The sequence below is a fragment of the Macaca mulatta genome, chromosome 16 (genome assembly GCF_049350105.2).
Source record: "Macaca mulatta isolate MMU2019108-1 chromosome 16, T2T-MMU8v2.0, whole genome shotgun sequence".
Lineage (NCBI taxonomy): Eukaryota > Metazoa > Chordata > Mammalia > Primates > Cercopithecidae > Macaca > Macaca mulatta.
In genome coordinates, this window is record NC_133421.1 from 1,782,501 (window position 1) to 1,802,179 (window position 19,679).

Sequence of the window (19,679 nt, forward strand, 5' to 3'; positions counted from 1 at the left end):
TGTGATCCTGGGATAAGGGAAGGCCAAACTTGAAAGATTCTATTCTTCAGGCTCTGAGCTACGCTCCCAACATGGATCTAGATCCAATTATGGCCACACCTGACTGGGCCCATCATTTACATCTCGTCTGCGGCTGCTTTCCTGCCTCAGAAGCAGACCATATGGCCTGCACAGCTGAAAATATTTACTGTCCGGCCCTTTATAGAACAAGTTTGCAGATCTCTGGGTGAGTGCTGGGCCCAGCCAGGCATAATACAGTTTCTTGGGTCTGCAGGGAAATTGGCTAATGAAAGGCCATTGGTGTGGAGCTGGTGATGGGAGTGGCATTTGTCCAGGTCACCCCCTTCTAACACGGATCAGCACGTGTCTCTCTTTGCAGCAGTGTGGGGTGCAAGACCTGCCCTCTGACATCGGTCTCCCGGGTTCAAATCCCAGCATGCACTTCCCTGCTGTGTGACCAGCTGATCTAACGTCTTTATGCCTCAGTTTACTCATCTGTCAAATGGAGACAACGGTGGTATCCACCTCACAGCACACAGTGTGCCTGGGGTGTAGGAGGGGATCGGTAGATCACTACAGAAGAAGCAGATCCCTATGGTGGGTTTTCTAGGTACTGGCTTCTACGAGACCCATTCTGGAATGAAACTGTCCTCGACTGGATCATTTCCCTCCCTGGGAACCTTTGGGAACAGAACATACAAATGGTCACTTAAGCTTTTCTGAATAACCTGAGTCGCCGCTATGGCTACGATTACTCTTCCGAACGTCACAGTCATAGTCCAGATGCGAACGGGGACATGAAGCAACCAGAGGGTCCCGGGTGGTCCTCTTTTTGGTTTTATTTTTCTGCCTCTTTCTTTGACATGAGCCTGAAACTCCTATTCGATTACTTGTCTATGGTAGTAGAAACAGCTCTCTCACCTGTTCAGTCATTGTTTCTCCCAAGAAACCAGGTGATGATACTTGTTAGAACTATGTGCAAACTAAGAGCCAACAGATCTTGGTGGCTGGCGCGGTGCTCACGTCTGTCATCCCAGCAGTTTGGGAGGATGAGGCGGGTGGATCACTTGAGGCCAGGAGTTTAAGACCGGCCTGGCCAACATGGCAACACCCACCTCTACAAAAAATACAGAAATAGCCAGGCATGGGCCGGGCGCGGTGGCTCACGCCTGTAATCCCAGCACTTTGGGAGGCCGAGGCGGGCGGATCACAAGGTCAGGAGATCGAGACCATCCTGGCTAACACGGTGAAACCCCGTCTCTACTAAAAATACAAAAAATTAGCCGGGCGCGGTGGCGGGCGCCTGTAGTCCCAGCTACTCAGGAGGCTGAGGCAGGAGAATGGCGTAAACCCAGGAGGCGGAGCTTGCAGTGAGCCGAGATCGCGCCACTGCACTCCAGCCTGGGCGACAGAGCGAGACTCCGTCTCAAAAAACAAAAAAAAAAAAAAAAAAAAGAAATAGCCAGGCATGGTGGCGCATGCCTGTGGTCCCAGCTACTCAGGAGGCGGAGGTGGGAGGACCCCTTGAGCCCAGGAGGTTGAGGCAACAGTGAGTGTGGCTGTGCCGCTGCATCCGACCTGGGTGACACAGTGAGATCCTGTCTCAGAAAAATCAATAAACACTAGGTCTTGAGTGAAGCCTGGGGCACGTTCTCCTGAGAAGGGTATGTGTGCCTCCAGTAGCTGTAGCTGGCATGCTAGCTGCCATCTACACACCAAGCAGGTGAGGCTGCTGGAAGGTAGGTATATCCCACCGCTCCTGCAGCAATGCACACAGCCACAGCCCAAGACACACCAATCTGTGCTTTTGTAACAATATTCTCCAAAGCCGTTGGCTTTACGTGACAGTCATTCGATGCTGTTCAGGTCAGGCCTACCTGGGGTGTGTTCCCCCAATGATTCAGCCTCCTGAGCAACGGGACCATGCCTTGGCCACACCTCTGAGACCAACAAACAGATGCAGACACATGTGGCTGGGCCATTCAAGCCCACCTGCCCTCCAGGTGCTCCCAGGAGCTCGGAGCCGGTGTGACCCTCACGTGTGAAAATGCACAGTCTGATTTCTGCCTGTTTCCCAACCCCAGAGAAGGACAGCTACAAGACGGAGTGGCTGTCTGCTCCCCCTGGGACACCCAGGTCCTGGAGGGGAGGAGCCCCTGCGCTGGCTCTGCACAAACCCCTGTCCACGGAGGGCAGTGACCTGCTCCCTCTGCTCGGGGGAAACTGACACCTGCCACCACCTCCTGGGAAGGGACAGCGCATCCAGAGTGTCACCGGGAAGGCACTGACGAATTTCTCTGAACTCCACTGGAAGGTAAGAAATGATAGTTTATAAATAGAAGCTCGGTCACAATTTTGAGAGGCTGGTGCAGCTCTCTTAGGGAGCACATGGCCCAACTTCATTTCCCTTCAGAGAAACGAGGCTCAGAGAGGGCAGGTGAGCTGCTCAGCACGGCCCAGCAGACCAGGCCACAGAATCTAGGCCTCTTCACTTCCATCCTGATAGTTTCTCCCTGGAGGCCTAGTGGCTCCCAAGAAGTTGTTGTTTTTTGTTTGTTTGTTTGTTTGTTTCTGAGACAGGCTCTTGTTCTGTTGCCCAGGCTGGAGTGCAGTGGTGCAATCACAGTTCAGCCTCCCAGGCTCAAACGATCCTCTCACCTCAGCCTCCCGAGTAGCAGGGACTACAGGTGCCCACCACCATGCCCAGCTAGTTTAAAAAATATTTACATAGAGACAGTGGTGTGGGGGGGGGGACAGTGGTGTGTGTGGGGGACAGTGGTGTGTGTGTGGGGAGAGGGGGACAGTGGTGTGTGTGTGTGTGGGGGGACAGTGGTGTGTGTGTGTGGCGGGGGACAGTGGTGTGTGTGCAAGGGGAGGGGTGTGTGTGTGGGGGGGACAGTGGTGTGTGTGGGGGGGACATTGGTGTGTGTGTGTGGGGACAGTGGTGTGTGGGGGGGGAAGTGGTGTGTGTGGGGGGGAGGGGGGACAGTGGTGTGTGTGTGTGGGGACAGTGGTGTGTGTTGGGGGGGACAGTGGTGTGTGTGTGTGGGGGGGACAGTGGTGTGTGTGTGGGGGGGACAGTGGTGTGTGTGGGGGGGGACAGTGGTGTGTGTGGGGGGGGACAGTGGTGTGTGTGGGGGGAGGGGGGACAGTGGTGTGTGTGGGGGGGGGACAGTGGTGTGTGTGTGTGGGGGGGACAGTGGTGTGTGTGTGGGGGGGACAGTGGTGTGTGTGGGGGGGGACAGTGGTGTGTGTGGGGGGAGGGGGGACAGTGGTGTGTGTGTGGGGGGGACAGTGGTGTGTGTGTGTGGGGGGGACAGTGGTGTGTGTGGGGGGGGACAGTGGTGTGTGTGTGGGGGGACAGTGGTGTGTGTGGGGGGGGACAGTGGTGTGTGTGTGTGGGGACAGTGGTGTGTGGGGGGGGAAGTGGTGTGTGTGGGGGGGAGGGGGGACAGTGGTGTGTGTGTGTGGGGACAGTGGTGTGTGTTGGGGGGGACAGTGGTGTGTGTGGGGGGAGGGGGGACAGTGGTGTATGTGTGGGGGGGACAGTGGTGTGTGTGTGGGGGCGGGTCTCACGACATTGCTCAGGCTGGTCTTGAACTCCTGGGCTCAAGCAATCCTCCCACCTCCACCTCCCAAAGTGCTGGGATTACAGGCACGGGCCACTCTGCCCTGGTCCAAAAAGTGGTTTTTTGTTGTTGTTGTTGTTTATTTTTTGCCACTTCGTTTAGCTGAAATCTTAGGAGGATGCAACTAAGAAACAAAAAGAGAGAAAAGCAGAGTTGCTCTTGGGGAAGGAGGGTGAGGGCTCAGCCGCCTCGCGGCCCTGGAGAGCCCTCTGAGTTGGAAAAGCACCTCAGGCTTGTGCTGGGAGTGACGAGGGTCCTAAGGGCAGGAGAAGGTGCTTCTCTGTGAGCCACAGTGCCCTGCCCTTGGAGCGCGCAAATCACATGACCTCACTGAAGTTTACATCTTCGAAAAAATAATGAGGGCTGGTCACTAATGGGCCTTTGAGAGTTGTCACCCGTTTGTCGATAATGATAGAGCTTTAATGGGGCTAATTCAGAGAAAATCAAGCTCAAGCCCCTGTTGGCTCCTCTAAGGCCAAACACCTCCCTGCTCGGCTGATGGAGACCGACAGCATCACCATAGCCTTGGTTTGTGCCTGGACTTTCCCGACACCCTTGGGAATAGGAAATCTACCCTGATTTCTTTTTTTTTTTTTTTTTTTGGAAGAAAAATATCAGGCTCTCAAATAGTTAAAAAAAAAAAAAAATCTGTGGCAAGGACCACAGAAAACCATCAAGCTTGTGTTGAAAGCATTTTATAGTTGGGGAAACTGAGCCACTGAGCCAGGCCAGCACTGCAGGGAGGATAGACAGAAATGAGCCGTCATCCCTGCTTCCCAGGAGCTTAGAGATGAGTGTTAAGATTTTTATAAACATCTTCATCATCTGCTTTAAATTGTTGGAAGGTTCTCCATCAACTCCTGGACTCAGTTCAACCTCCTTGGTGTGGCCTTTAAGACCTTCTGTGATATGACCGCTTTGGCCTCCTCATAGGTCCCTTCCGCTTCTTTGAGCCACTTGGTTCTATTGTTTTGCCTACACTGGGCTGAGATTCTGACACTTCAGGACCTGTGTACACAGCTGTCCCTCTGCCAGGAGCACCCCCCTTTCCTCTTTCCCCTCTGCCAGCCCACCTCCTCCCTCCCCCCCCGTCTTAGGGTTGAGCCCTCTCTGTGAGTGACCTCCGCGAGCCAGAGCTTCCCATTTGGGTTCCTGCTTCCCTGACCCTCGCTGCGGGGTCCCCTGTTTGTCTTGGTTTTGATGAATACCCTCCGGTCAGAGATGGCCTCTCAGCACTCTTGTATGTTACACGTGCGTGACACAGAGCCTGACACATAGGTGGTGCTGTAACATTGAGTGCATTAAAAATATCACGGGTCCAGGTAGAACATGACTGGGGCCAAAGAGGTTCTGGGCTCAAAGGAAGGGGCACCACAGCCAGTGGGGGCTGGAATATGCCCCCTGACAAGGAGAACCTTTGAGGTGGACTCAACACTTTGTCCTTGCTCCAGACCTGCATGGGCATCAGTCCTGACCCGGTCCCGGGTGAACCACACGGGGCAGGTTTAACATGGACATATGAGGCAATGCTGGCCAACAAGACAAAAGGACAGGTCTCCCGGGGACTTCTCGGAGAGGTTTCCTTGCTCCTAAACTGAGACACGAGAAAAGGAATCAGTCCTTACCCAATCAAGGACCTTATTGTTACGGGTGATGCCTGGACCTGCAGCAGCCACCTTGGACCCGAGGGTCCTGCTTTGCTGATGGAGACTGACAGTGTCATTCTGACCTTGGTTTGCACCTGAACCTTCCTCACCCAGACACCCTTTGGAATAGGAAATGGGCCTTGATTTTTGGTCTACAAGGAAAAGCGCACAGCCACATGCAAAGACCATCCATGGACAGGACCATCACCCCTGACGGTGCTGAGGTGCTGACACATTGGTGCACCCTGGTGTGGCAAGACCTCAGCTGTCCTCATTGTTTAAGCCACTCTGAGTTGGTTTTCTGTCACTTGCAACCCACTAGTGATTACAGCTTTGAAGAATGAACTGGGCTTCCACAGGTGGGGACCAGGCAGGAGAGCAACTCACGCAGGGGCAGCATGTGGTGTGTGGGGCCCACGGCCCACCTGGAGGGCAGCACGCCACAGAAGCCATCCTAGGAGAACTGGCAGGGCAGACACCAGGTCCTGCTCATTAGGACATTCACTGCCTTTCCTCCATGTCATCGCCCCTCTGCGAGATCTGCTGGGAACATGTGAGTTGTGTGCTTGTGCTTTGACATGACTTAATAAAGGAAGGGCTTTAAAGAGCCAGGAGAAAAGGCTGAGTAAATAAACAGCACTTCACTCTCTGCCTTGGACAACAGAGCAACCGCCCTCATTTCTTTTTGTCAGAACAGAGATAATCCAATAATTAGGGCAGCAAATAGCATAACCCTGGCTAAAGCCATAATGAACCATCTGGCTTGAATCACTTAGGCTTATTCTAGGGATCTGGTTGTCACAGCCCAGAGGGGGGCACGGCCTGGGGTACTGGGTGGAAGGCAGTCCCACCCCAGAACCTGTTCCCCCACCACGGACGAGAGCCAAGATTTCTGGGCTCCTGTGCCTAGGATATTTGCTCAGCCTCCCATAGGATCCAAGCCTGGGGTGGGGCACCCCTTGAAGGGGGCGACAGGGGCCCACGCAGGCCCTGGCTCGGTGGCACACCGTCCTCCTTAGCTCCTCTGAGCCCGTTTTTAGCATTTCTTTGGCGTGTCCTGGTAATACGGGTGTGGCCAGCCCACAGTTCAAGCTGGCAAAGCTGCGTCCAGCTCTGCCCTGCACTGCTGACCCCATGTGAGTCTGGCCCCTGCATGGCATGTATCTGAGGCCAGGGACCCAGCACTGCTGCCAGGACATGCTCCGCCAAGGGCTGCTGAGTCGATGAATTGGACATGGGGCCGGCTGGCCTGAGTTTCGAGCTTCCTGGTCCCCTCCTTGCTTTGTGCGTTCAGAGACAGAAAAAAAAAAAAAGTCTCTTGGCCATTCGCTATCCAGAGGGCCCTCTGTGGAACCAGGAGGGTGGCCTGAAGCTCTGCCCTCCCCTCTTACTTCCTGGGTGCAGTGGCAGTGATGCCGGAAATGGGAACAAGTTTCCCATCCCTTCTTCTGGGGGAGGCTTTGGATTCAGGCCAGCCAAACGAGTGGCCACTTAGGGCCTGCCCAGAGGCTCAGCAAGTCCGGGGTGAGCTTTGCACAGGGTGCCAGGAGCAGAGGGGAGGGGGTGGATCTAGGGCACAGCCCTGAGGGCAAAAAACTCTTCCGACCCAATTTCCCCAAGCTGGCAGGAAAGTGGAGGGACAAGACGGCTCCCCAGCCCCTACACCCCAGGGCAGGGCCTTCATATGCCAGGCGCTGGCCCGAGGGCCGTGGTCCAAGCCTCGAAAAAGTACCTGGCAGGCAGTTTCCCTACAGGGGCCCTGCTCTAACCGGCCACTGCTGATGGGCCTCCCCAGGTGCAGCGATGGGGGGTCTCCACCCCGGGGGCACTGGTAATCCCTACCTTCAGCTTCTGTTGGCACATTTGATGCTTGGGAAACTCCAGACCCGCAGCCCACAGGCCCTGGTGAGTGCCCAAGCCAGGCGCAGACACCCCTGCACAGGGGAGGGGCAACCCCAGCCCTGGAGAAGCTAGAGCAGGACTCCTGCCCGGGCCACATCCCGGGAAGGGCTGGGGTTTGACGCTGGTTTTCCAGGTCTCAGTGGCAAGTCGGGAGCCACAGCTGGGCTAGGAGGGGGTTCTCACGTCCCATCCCCACCCCGCGCAAACCGGTTCCTCACTGGACTGCGACCTCTTCCGGCCTCGGTTTCCCAGCCTGTCCGGCCCGGTGGATGGGAAAGGGCGCCCACCGGCCGGGCCTCGGTCCCGGGACTCCGGCGCTTGCCTGCTCCCCGGGGCTCAGGGCTCAGTCCGGGAGGAGGGGAGCGGGCTGGGAGGCCCTTTCCGCCCGGGGGCCGCGGGCGTAACAGGTGGGCGCAGGTGCGCGGCCCTGGCCAGCGCCGCGGCGGGGTCCATGGACACTGGAGGAGGAACCGCCAAGGTTTTTCCAAAGGACAAGCGGCCCCGCGGTCCTCCTGGTCCTCTGCCCGCGCACCGGCAAAGCCGCTGCGCTCTGCGGGCCGCCGGGCCCACGCGGGAGGCCGGGCCGCTCCCAGCCTCGGGCCCCTCCTCAGCCCGCCCCAACCCCGACCCTCGGCCGCGAGGCCCTCCCGGAGCGGCTGGAGAGCGGGGAGCGAGCGCGAGGCCGGCAGCAACTGGTGTCTCCCCGGGACACAGCTCCGCCCTTCCCGGGAACAAAAGCAGCCGCCCGCGCCGGAGCCTGGGGAGGGCGGGCTGGCAGGGAGGGGGCGCGGCGCCGGCTCCTGGGAACCCGGCCCCGGAAATGGGGCACCCCCAGGGGGTGCCCCCAAACTTCCCTCCTCTCCGGTCCGGGTCAGGGAGGGCTCGAGGCCGGCGGGCAGGGCGCGGGGAGTGCACGGAGCGCGCGAGGGGCCCGCAACCCCGCGGCGGGGGTGTGCGCCGAGGGAGAGCGCGACCACGCGAGGGGGACCGGCCGAGGGGACCCGCGAGGCCTGGGGGCGCCAAGCCCGAGCCAGGGGAGGGGGCGCGAAGTCGGCGAGTTGGAAACTTACTGCAATCGTCCGACTCGTAGCCGTCGGCGTCCGGCTCGTCCTCCGGCGGCTTGGCGGGGGGCCGCGCGGGGCTGGGGCCCGGGCTGGAGCCGTAGGCTCCGAAGAGCTGGTCCACATCCTCGTCGTCCTCGCGGGCGCCGTCGGAGGGGCTGCGGCGGCCGGCACTGGCCGCGGCCGGGCGCGCGGAGGCGTCCGGGGGCGCAGCGGCGCGGGGCCCGGCGTCCGGGGGCAGGCCCCGCGGGAAGCGGGGGAAGTAGTCGGAGATCTGCTTGATGGGACGGATGGGGCCGGGGCACACGTCGATGGCCATATGCTCCTGGATGCTGATGGTCGCCTTCTCCCCGCGCCGCCGGAGGGTCATGCAGGCAGCGCCGCCCCGCCCCGGGCGCGGCCCGGCCCGGCGCGACCCCGGCCCGGGGGCGGCTCAGCAGGCCCGGCGGGGCGCGGCGGGGGCTGCAGGCATCGCCGGCCGCGCCCCCGGACGGCCCTGACTCGGCTGCTGCCCGCTCCGCTGCGGACGGTTCGAGTGAGCGCCAGGGGCCGGCAGGCAGGGGGCGGGCCCAGCCCGCGTCACCCGGCAGCAGCCAAGCAGGGTGAGTGTGCGGACTGCGCGGGCGGCGCGGAGCGGAGGGAGCCGCGCGGCGCCACACTCACTCGCACTCACACCGGCGCGCACGCCGGCCCGGGACCCCGCGCGCGCACACTCGCGGCCGGGCAGGGCCGCCGGGCGCCTTCCGCTCATGCACGGCCGCGGTACAAGCCGGGAGCCGGCCGGGCAGGGACCCGCAGGACGCGCACCCACACGTTCCCGCGCCTGCCAGCCCACGCTGGGCTCTGCTCGCTCTCTCGGGACGCACGCAGGTGTGCAAGTGCACACACGCGTGTGCAGAGATACGTGGTGGAAGCATCCGCTCGCTCACACCGTGGGACACACATACAAACGTCTGCATGCGCACGTAGAGTTGGTTGAGGGTGCTGTGACACAGCGCACCCCCCGTGCACACGCGCGCACACCTCATGGAGCGCACACACAGGTCAAGGGCACCCAGAACACAGGCTTCCACACCCCCAAGCACCCCTAACAAGACACACAAACATGCGCCCATAGAAGTGACCAGGGGACCCTGGGCACAAGTCCCTCTCTTCCCCCCCATCTAGCAGGACATGGAGTCACTCTCCTAGCGTGTAGGGACAGGCTGCCTACACACGGGCAGGACATGTAGACGCTCAACTGTGCAAGGACACGGGGGCACAGTCTGTGCACACATATTCTCAGGTCACATACAACACAGCACTCGAACCTCGGGTCAGTCCTTCACTCGGTCAGTGAGTAGTCCGAAGGACCCACCGCGGCAGGGTGGCTGAGAACCTGGACAGGGCCTGGTCAGGAGCTGGTGAGGGGAAGGTCTGGGCGGTGAGTGATGCAATGAGGCTGGGCGGCACCCTCCCCCCACCACACTCCTACTCTAGGCCTCCCACACGGTCAGATCACTAAACAAATCCCAGAGGGCCCAGCCCTGGTTGTCTGGCTTTCCGGACCAGAGCTCTGTTGGGAACTGCTGCTGCTTGGACAGGTGTGTCCCCGGAAAGCCCCGGGCACGAATGGAATCCTGTTTACCCTCTGGTTTCCACTGACGGGAAAGACACTTAGCTTCTTAGCTGGGTGCCTTTGTTGAGTCTGAATAAGGGGCTCCAAGCGGCTCTTGTTCCCCCACTGTAACCCTTGCAGAGTGATGGGGAGCAGAGTAAAGAGAGGCGAAACCTTGCTCTACGGCTTCCAGCTGCACAGTTCTGGCAGGCTATTCGACCTCTTTGAGCCTCAGTTTCCTCATCTATGAAGTGAGGCTGTTTCCAACTGCACAGCATTGTGGCAAAGCCCCATCCAGCACAGAACATGACAGATAAGAGGGGCTCAGTCGGCTTTCCCTTCTCCCTTCCTTTGGAAAGACAAGACTCATGGTGAGAAGTGATGAGAAATTCATGTTTCGTACTGAGTTCTGAACTGGGTGGTGGCGGGCACTACCGGCCTTTGAAAACACTGGAGGAACACATGGCATACGTTGTACTGTGCCAAGAACATTCACAGCTGTCATCTCATTGATTCCTTAAACCACCCCAGGATGTAGGCAGGGCCTGCTGTTCCCATTTCACAGGTGAGGAAATTAGCGCTCAGGCACAAGGATGTGCCCGGGGGACTGCTGGCTGGCGGCAGAGCTGCGATGACAGCCCAGTGTCCTTTTTGATGCTTCCACTTGCCCTCCCTTCTCCCTCTCCTCCCCTCCACTACAGAGCTCAGAGGCTCAGAGCAGAGTTGGAAACACAGGTAAAACCTTGTTCCCAAAGCTCATCCTGAGGCTTCTTGGACATGGGAAGCCCAAACTGAGGAGGAGGGGAAGGAGGGGGAAAAAAAGGAGGAGGAAGAGAAGGAGGGAAGGAGGCCAAGAGCCTCAGGGGATACAGTGGGAATGACTGGCCTGGGGGTTCCCTAAAGATAGTCTGAGGTCCTGGTGGGAGAAATATTCAGCCTTCCAAGAGCCAAAGGCCAAGGGAAGGACAGAAGAGCCTGGAAGGGCAGCCTGGCACAGAGGGGCTCTCATTTCCAGGAATGCTTAAGGGGATTAATCCTTAAATAGGCACAGAGTGACTTTTTCTGTGCCAGAGGTGGCTGCATCACAAAATGATTATATAATAACACAGGTATTAAAATGCAGAAGCTGAGCTGTCATTTTATCATTCCTTTACTAAGGAGCTACAGGGTGTCGTCATCATCTTACAGTTGGGGAGACTGAGGCTGCGGGAGGTCAAGTGACTAGCAAGAGGCAGACTGGGGATGAGACCTGGACATCCTGACCCCTGAGCCTTGCCCTTTTAACATCAAGGCCCTGTGACTGTGTTCACCGAGAGCTGGCTGCTCCCTCCTGGCCGCTTCTCTTGGGGGTCTGGTTTTTGGAGGATCAGCTCATGGCTCTTGGCTCTGCAGGAGCTGGCTCTCGGGGAGGGTTTGGAAGAAGTCAGGTGGAGGGCCCAGCCTCCTAAGCATGGAGCCAGGGAACCCCAGGATGCCCACTGGAGAAACACATGGCATGTTGGGGTCCAGCCTTTGGCAGGTGGCAGAGTTGAAATCCACTCTAGGTCTGAATTTGCCCAGCTCCGAGCCCAGCTGAAATGGGGTGGGGCCTCCCCAAGGGACAGAAGTGGTGTTATCTGGGCAGGTGTCTACTTTCTAGAAAGAGCATAGGTCACGGAGTAGGCAGACTTAGAATCAAAAGTCAGGGGAGCCTCCTCCTAAGTGTGCCAGACTTTGGGCAAGTTGCTTAACAGGCCCTGGGTCTCATCAGCAATGGGGGAGAATAACAACAAGCTTGTGTGAGTTAAAGGCGAGGATGGGTACACAGTGCCCAGTGTGCAACTGGCGCTCAGGGAATTGTGATTCTGCTGCCCCTGCCTTCCTGGTGCAAACCGTCCCGGTGCAAACCTTCCTGGTGCAAATCGCCCTGGTGCAAACCTTCCTGGTGCAAACTGTCATTGCACTCCCAGTGCCTGGCTCGATTTCTCTACCAGTGACATGCGGTTGGCTGCTCCGTGTCTGCTGCCAGGACCAGGTGACAAGTGGATGCACTTACCAAGGCTGGGCGCTGGCTGGCATGTGTGGGCATCTCTAAGCTGTTGGATATGTCCAGAGCCTCATCAATCACGTCGCCTTCCATTCCCAATGCTGAGGTGGGCAGCTGGGCAGCTGGATCAGCCTCTGGCAAAGTTAAGTGGATAGAGTCTGCCCTTGGTCACAGCCCTCAGGAGCCCCATGCCCTTGCCTCTGTGCCCCCTGCTTTTCCCAACGAGCTTCTGAGCTTTCTCCTAAGTCCCCACAGACCCTCTCAAGGGCTCCTGTCAAATGAGATTAAGTGGGTTCTTTAAAAAATGGTCCAGGTATCTGTAGCACCAGCGTGTCTATTTACTTTGTCACCGAGGCTGGAGTGCAGTGGTGAGATCATGGCTCCCTGCAGCCTCGACCTCCTGAGGCTCAAGTGATCTTCCCAACTGAGCCTCCCAAGTAACTGGGTCCATGTGCATGCACCACCATCCCCAGCTAATTTTTAAAATTTTTGTAGAGACGGGGTCTCCCCATGTTACCCAGGCTAGTCTCAAACTCCTGGCTTTAAACAGTTTTCCTGCCCTGGTCTCTCAAAATGCTGAGATTACAAGCATGAGTCACCACGCCCAGCCCAGGATGTCTATCAATAATGCAGATTCCAGGCCCCTACCTCACACCCACTGACTCAGAATATGTGTGTGCACACTGAGCATGCATCTTAAGTACCCCTGATGATTCTGGTGCACAGTGGAGGTTGACACTTGCTGGGTTAGAGGGTGCTAATGGTTTAACAGTGATTTTTCAACCTGCTGGGCTGCCTCTATGCTGTTCACATGTGTAACATATGCCCATCAGTGACATTTCTCAATATTTAGTGATTCTTCACTGGGGAAGTGAGTGCCTAACCCAAGGCAGGTGTTGGAATTTCCAGAAAGGTTTGGCAAAGCCACACTGGGGGGTCTGATATCCTCCTGTTTGGATGTTCTGACCTCTTTCCTGGTGGAGAAGGACCAGCTAACAGATCTTCACAGTAGGTAACGTGTGTTTTTCAGGAAATGCCCTCTCGGCAGCACTTGACTGGATGTTCCTTGGTTGGCATCTTGGCTGGTGCTCATGTGCCCGGAGGAGAAGGGCCCTCTCTGACCCAGGCCTAACATGTGTCCCCCGTTTCCACCCTTCCCTGATTGCCGGAGGAGCTCTTGTCCTGCTGTGCTAATAGAACGTTCTTTGTATTAACAGAAAATGTTAACCCAACAGAGGCGCTTGGATGGAGGAGTTCCAAACAATGTTGCTGGTTGATGGAGAGGGGCCTTCCAAGGTCTCTTGTTCATTCATTTATTCATGAAGCCACAAATATTTATTGTGCACCTACCCTGTCACAGGCCCCAGGCTGCGTTCTGTAGGGAGCCCAGGGATAAATGAAGCCCCTTTTTCTTTGGATTCCAGATGACGGAGGGGAGGTCAGGAAGGGAGGTAGCAACCACCACTCTGGGGGTCTCCTGCCTCCTTCTTGGCGTACACTATGGCCTCGGCATGGAGAGCATGGTGGAGCGCTGACGCCAGCAAGTCAGTTCAGCATTTGCAATATAGCTTGTGGCTGCTGAGAGGCCAACTTGATATATTAAATGATATTAAAAATGCAGCCTATTTCTGATAATTTATTATGCACATTCTCATAAACACATTACACTCGTCACAGTACATTTACGAGCACCAGGCCTACCAGTGGGGAAAAGTTAACACCTACCTAATGATGTTTTGCAGATGTCTGATGCTCTGGTGCTGCGGTGATGGGGTCAATGGTGCAAAGAAATGCGAGTGTTTTTTCTATCCTGGGGCACCAGGAGGCTGCCCAGGGATGGCTGGAAGAACCAGGCTTGCTCTCTCCACACTGCCAAGGTCTGTGCTGTGGGATTTGAAAGAGGCCGGGTGAGAGGCTCCCCGGCCAGGAGAGACTTAGCCCAGGATCAGGCTGCCTAAGGCAGGAGATTAGGTGTCACAGAGGGATAATGCTGGATCCTCTGGGGAAGCTCTAGAAATGACCTCTGGGAGAAAGAGGGGCAGAGCCTGAGGCTCATGTGACAGCACAGACGAGCTTCCCTCCCACAGGCCTGGGGACCACTAGAGCCCAGGGTCTTGGCTGGAGCAGTCTTCATGACTGGGGTGAACATCTCAGCATTATACATGAACTACAATGGGTAGAAACTCTAACCAGCCCAGAGCTGGTGGAAACCCAGGGCCAACAGCCACAGATGTTCCCTCCAATAGCTTTGAATTGATGATGCAATTCAAAGGTATTAACAATGCAAGTGGCAGCTTCCAGTGCTAATGTGTTCCACCTTTTGTTGGTTTGTTTGTTTGAGACAGAGTCTCACTCTGTTGCCCAGGCTGAAGTACAATGACATGATCTCGGCTCACTGCAACCTCCACCTCCCGGCTTCAAGCAATTCTCCTGCCTCAGCCTCCTGAGTAGCTGGGACTACAGGTGACTGCCACCATGTTTGGCGGGCATAGTTTTTGTATTTTTAGTAGAGATGGGGTTTCACCATGTTGGCCAGGCTGGTCTTGAATTCCTGACCTTAGGTGATCTGCCCACCTCAGCCTCCCAAAGTGCTGGGATTACAGGCGTGAACCACCATGCCTCGCCCACTTTTTTTTTTTTTTTTTTAAGAGACTGGACCTTGCTCTGTTACCCAGGCTGGAGTGCAGTGGAGTGATCATGGCTCACTGCAGTCTTGAACTCCTGGGCTCCAGTGATCCTCCCACCTCGGCCTCCTGAGTGTCCAGAACCACAGACCTGCACCACCATGTCCGGCTAATTTTTTTATGTTTTGTTTTTTTAGAGATGGGTCTTGCTATGTTGCCCAGGCTTACCTGAACTTAGTTTTACATTTACTACAGATGTGTGTACCTATAAACAATATATGGTATTGTTTTGCATGCTTTAAAACTTTGTAAAAATGGCATCATACTGCATGTAACCTTATTAAACTCATTTTTGACTTATTATTGTTTGTGAAGTTTATTCCTGTTGATGCATCTAGCTATAGTTTGTTTTTATTGTTGTCTACTATTCCACTATGTGAATACGCCACAATTTATTTCTCTTTTCTGCTATTGTTGAACATTTAAGTTGGTTCCTATGCATGGCTATCATCAACATGCTGCAATGGCTATTCCTGTTTCCTGGTCCATCTATGGGATTTATTTTGAGACAGGGTCTCACTCTGTTGCCCAGGCTGAAGTTCAGTTGTACCATCTCAGCTCAGCACAGCCTCAAGCTCCCTGGGCTCAGGTGATCCTCCCACCTCAGCCTCCCAAGCAGCTGGGACTGCTGGCGCACACCACCACATCTGGCTAATTTTTATAATTTTTGTAGAGACAGGCTTTTGCCATGCTGCCCTGGCTGGTCTGAAACCCCTGAGCTCAAGTGATCCTCCCACCTCAGCCTCCCAAAGTGCTGGGATTACAGGCATGAGCCACGACAGCTGGCCAGGGAGAGTTTCTTTAGAGTTTCTTGGATAGGAAATTTGCTGGGCCTAAGGTCTGCATACCTTTGGCTTGACTAGAGAATGCCTAGCTTCTTCCCAAACTGGTTAGGACAATTGCCACTCTCACCAACCATCTATAACAGTGCCAGTTCCTCCATGTCCTTGTCAACACTTGGTATTGCCAGACTTGAATTTTTGCTAGTCTGATAGTTTTTTTTTTAATGTTTAATTAGTTCTCCTTGCTAAGTAGGTGCTACTTCATTTCTGCAGCTAAGGGTGGGCATGTGGTATCAATAGATAAATGCAACAGATTAAAAATTGAAGAGCTTCTATCAATAAGGGATTGGCTAAATACAGTATGCCTCACCTATACAATAGAATACGGCACAACCATTAACAAGGATGTGTGTGCTGATATGGAAGATATATTGATATTCTGATGTACAAAATACCTTTTCATCTCTCAGATTTATTGTTAAATAAAAAAGCAAGAGGCATAAAAAGCATATTCACTTTGTAAACAAATGAAAGGATATGTATACACATGCCTATTTGTATGTGCACAGAATATCTCTGAAAGAAGGAACAGGAAACTGGAGACAGCAGTTCATCTGGGAAGGGCAGAAACTTTTCTGCTCCGTGAATTCTTACCATGTATGTGTATTAGCCCGTTGGAAAAAAAATAGCCCTAGAATAGGCAAATTCATAGAGACAGAAGGTAGAATAGAGGTTACCAGAGGTTTTGGAGTGGAGAATAGGGGGTTTTTAGTTGACTGATGCAGAGTTTCTTTTTGAGATGTGAGAGAGTTCTGAAATGGATACTGGTGATGGTTGTACAACATTGTGATTGTACTTAATGCCACTCAACTGGATGCTTAAAAGTTGTTGAAATGGGCTGGGCACGGTGGCTCACCCCTGTAATCCCAGCACTTCGGGAGGCCGAGGTGGGCAGATCACCTGAGGTCAGGAGTTTACGACCAGCCTGGCCAACATGGTGAAACTCTGTCTCTACTAAAAATACAAAAATGAGCCGGGCGTGGTGGTGGTCGCCTATAATCCCAGCTACTCAGGAGGCTGAGGCAGGAGAATTGCTTGAACCTGGGAGGTGGAGGTTGCAGTGAGCCAAGATCATGCCACCGTACTCCAGCCTGGGCGACAGGAGCGAGACCGCATCTCAAAAAAAAAAAGGGGTTGAAGTGGCCTGGCACAGTGGGTCACACCTGTAATCCCAGCACTTAGGGATGCCAAAGCAAGATCACTCGAGCCCCAGGAGTTTGTGACCAGCCTGAGAAAGATGGTGAGACTGTGTCTCTACAAAATGTTTTTAAAAAATTAGCCGGGTGCAGTGGCGCACATCCTGTGGTCCCAGCTACTCGGGAGGCTGAGGCAGGGGATTGCTTGAGCTTAGGAGGTGGAGGTTGCAGTGAGTCATGTTCTCAGCACCGCCCTCCAGTCTGGGCAACACAGTGAGACCCTGTCTCAAAAACAAAGAAAAGAAGGAAAGAAGAAGAAGAAAGAGAGAGAAAAAAAAGAAAAAGAAAGAAAGAAGAAAGAAAGAAGAGAGAGAGAAAAAGAAAGAAGAAAGAAAAAAGAAAAGAAAAGGAAAGAAAAGAAAAGAAAAGAAAAAAAAGACAAGACCAAGTACAGTGGCTCACACCTGTAATCCCAGCACTTTGGGAAGCCGAGGTGGGAGGAGGCCAGGAATTCGAGACCAGCCTGGGCAACACGGTGAGACTCCATCACTACAAAACATTTTTTTAAAAAGTAGTGGGGTGTGGTAGCTTGTACCCGTAGTCCCAGCTACTCGGGAGGAAGTGGGAGGATCCCTTGAACCAGGGAGATTGAGGCTGCATCGAGTCATTATTGCACCATCGTATACCAGCCTGGGTGACAGAGCAAGACCCTATTTCAAAAAAAAAAAAAAAGAAAGAAAGGAAAAGAAAAATGGTTAGAATGATATATATTAGGTTATGTCTTTTACCACAATAAAAAGAGCAGGAGAAAATAAGCTCACAATAAACAAATTTTAATTGCACCGGGGGGAGCACTTGGTCCACAGGGGTGAGCAGCTTCCTCACGCTCCCTGGAGAGCAACCCTAACCCTCTCCCAGCCCCTAGTCTGTGCATCTCTGCCTGCCTGGAACCCTCTGGGGCTCCCAGGGTCTGCGGAACAGTTCGAAGACTATTGGGTCCAAGGAAATTCCGAGCTGGCATGACCGTCACTTTCATCACTTAAAAACCAGCTTCCCACCTGGAACCTGCACGATTATTTACTTAGTACGTTTCTTTAAACAGACTTACTTAAAAATCCCTTAAATACCCAGGTTAGCTTTGTCCTAACAATAATATCTACAATGGGAATTGATGTGCTGATTGCGTCTCTCGATGGCACATTGAAATAAATACATAATTATTACAGTAGAATAGGCTGTGTTAAGTCACTGAGGGTTAAGCAAACGGCCAAGGTCTCATAACCAGAAAGAGGCAGGCTGGCCTGAGGCTTGGCAGTCCGGCTCCAGAAGTGACACCCCTGACCACTGCCACCTGCCCCTGGCCTGTGACAGTCACCTGTTCCCCTGCCCCCGGGACGGGACATGCTTGCCAACGTGTTAAGGCTGTAGGGGGCAGAGCATAGTTCTTCACTGGTGAGTAGGGAGGGCGAGCTGAGCTGAGCTTTGTTTACCATCCTCGGTGGCACCTGCCAGTGCTAGGCCAGTCCTCTGCTCCCTCAAACCCACAGGACAATGACCCAGGGGTCCCAGACTCCCTACAAGGCCTGGCCTTCAGGTTCACGTCCAGCCTTCCTCAGAGGGCTGGGGGTCTGCATCAGGTTAACCACATGGCAGCCCCTGCCTCTGCAGCCCCACCTGCTGCCTCCCTCATCTCTCTTCTGCCCTGAGGCAGGAGCTAGAGGCACCGTGTTGGCCTCAGCCCTGAAACCTGAAGGCTGAGAAAAGGTCCGCCCAGCAAAGAGCCGCAGGAAGGAGGAAGGGGTCTGGGCAGGGGGAACAGCACGTGCTGAGGCCAGGCATGGGGAGGAGGGTGGTGTTTGGGGAGCTGCCTGTGGTTGAGCCTGGCTGGAGCTCTCGGTGTGAAGGGGCCCTACGGGGCAGAGGGTGGAGGCCCAGTGGCTCCTGTCGCACCTGTCCCTTGGGCTTGGCGCCTGGTCACCCTCCTATCACACTCCCCTGGATGCCACTGATGCTGTGGGCTCCACCTGCCTTATGGGTCAGTGCGGGGAGCGCTTTGCTGTCTGCATTCAGAGTCCAAGACTCAGGGATGAAGCGTCCGTATAACTCATTCAGTACCCCCATCTCCCCACCCCCACCACAGCCCAGCGCCCAAACACACCAGCCACCACGCCTCTGCTCGGGCCGCCCTGCCTGCTGGGCACCTTCATTCGCCCTTGACCACCGGGCGCGCTCCTACGCTGCCCTCAACACACTACGCAGGTGTTGCTTCCTCCGTGAAGCCAATGCAGACGAGCTTTCCACGGTGGTCCCCTGGCATGGCCACATCTGTGCCACCCTTACGGGCCTTATCACACTTGGTGATGACTGTTCAGGTGTGTCTCCCCAGCAGTGCTGAGTTTCTTGAGGATCTGCATGGAGCATCGCCTGCATGGAGCATCGCCTTTTGTGGCCCTTGAGCTGTGGGGTCCAACCTGATTGCCTCGGGACCCTCTGGAGATTCTCAGGACCCATTCCCAGGGAGCCCAGGCTTCAGGCCCAGGGTAGGGCCCAGTATTCTGAAGCGGGGGTTCCGGCAGAGCTTTGCGAATGTGGAAACGGAGGCTGAGAGGTGGCCTGAGCTGTCCAAGGTCATAGAGCAACTATGAGGCAGGGCCAGGGCTCCTGGCTCCCTCTGGGGTTCTAGCTCAGGGCTCCAAGTCCACCCCAGTGCGGCTGGCGGGGGGACTGTTCCTGCCCCACCTGGCTTCCCGCAGCCCCAGTGGTGACTGTTGCTCATCCCCTCCCACAGGGCCTTGGTAGAAAGTTCTTAGTACTCGGGAAGAACCCGTTTCAGTGCTTTTGTCCCACCCTCCCCACTCTCACCCCTGCCCAGGCTCACGGTCCCACCTCCCTCAGGGCCTTTCACTGGCCAGGGCCTCCTCTTGGAACATTCTGGCACCAAACCATCCCATGGGGGGCTCGGTCTCACTCGAGGCCGACTCCTAGAGCGGCCTGGGGAACGTGGAAAGCAGCTGTGTTCAGGTCCTGCTGTTTCTGGCCTGCGAGGCTCCTTGGAGGCAGAGACCCAGTCGGGTGCCCGGCTCGTGGCGGGCAGGCCCTCGATGCACGGAGGTGGGAGGGAGGCAGCGTGGGGGAGACCACTGGGTGACGGGGCAG

General features: G+C 55.5%; 1 protein-coding gene across 4 annotated transcripts in view; it reads right to left on the reverse strand.

The window, feature by feature from the left end:
* Positions 1 to 19,679, reverse strand: part of DOC2B (double C2 domain beta) — a 54,291-nt gene that overhangs the window by 27,097 nt on the left and 7,515 nt on the right. For 3 of the 4 annotated variants that reach the window (XR_013405879.1, XM_028835823.2, XM_077969739.1), the window contains exon 1: positions 8,248 to 8,775. The exons of the other annotated variant lie outside the window; for it this stretch is intronic. Coding sequence is in view for 2 of the 3 variants with exons in the window: in XM_028835823.2 (XP_028691656.1) it covers positions 8,248 to 8,608 (361 nt within the window). In the remaining variant the exon portion in view is untranslated. Of the gene's footprint in view, positions 1 to 8,247; positions 8,776 to 19,679 lie in introns of those variants that run through there. 4 annotated transcript variants of the gene reach the window in all.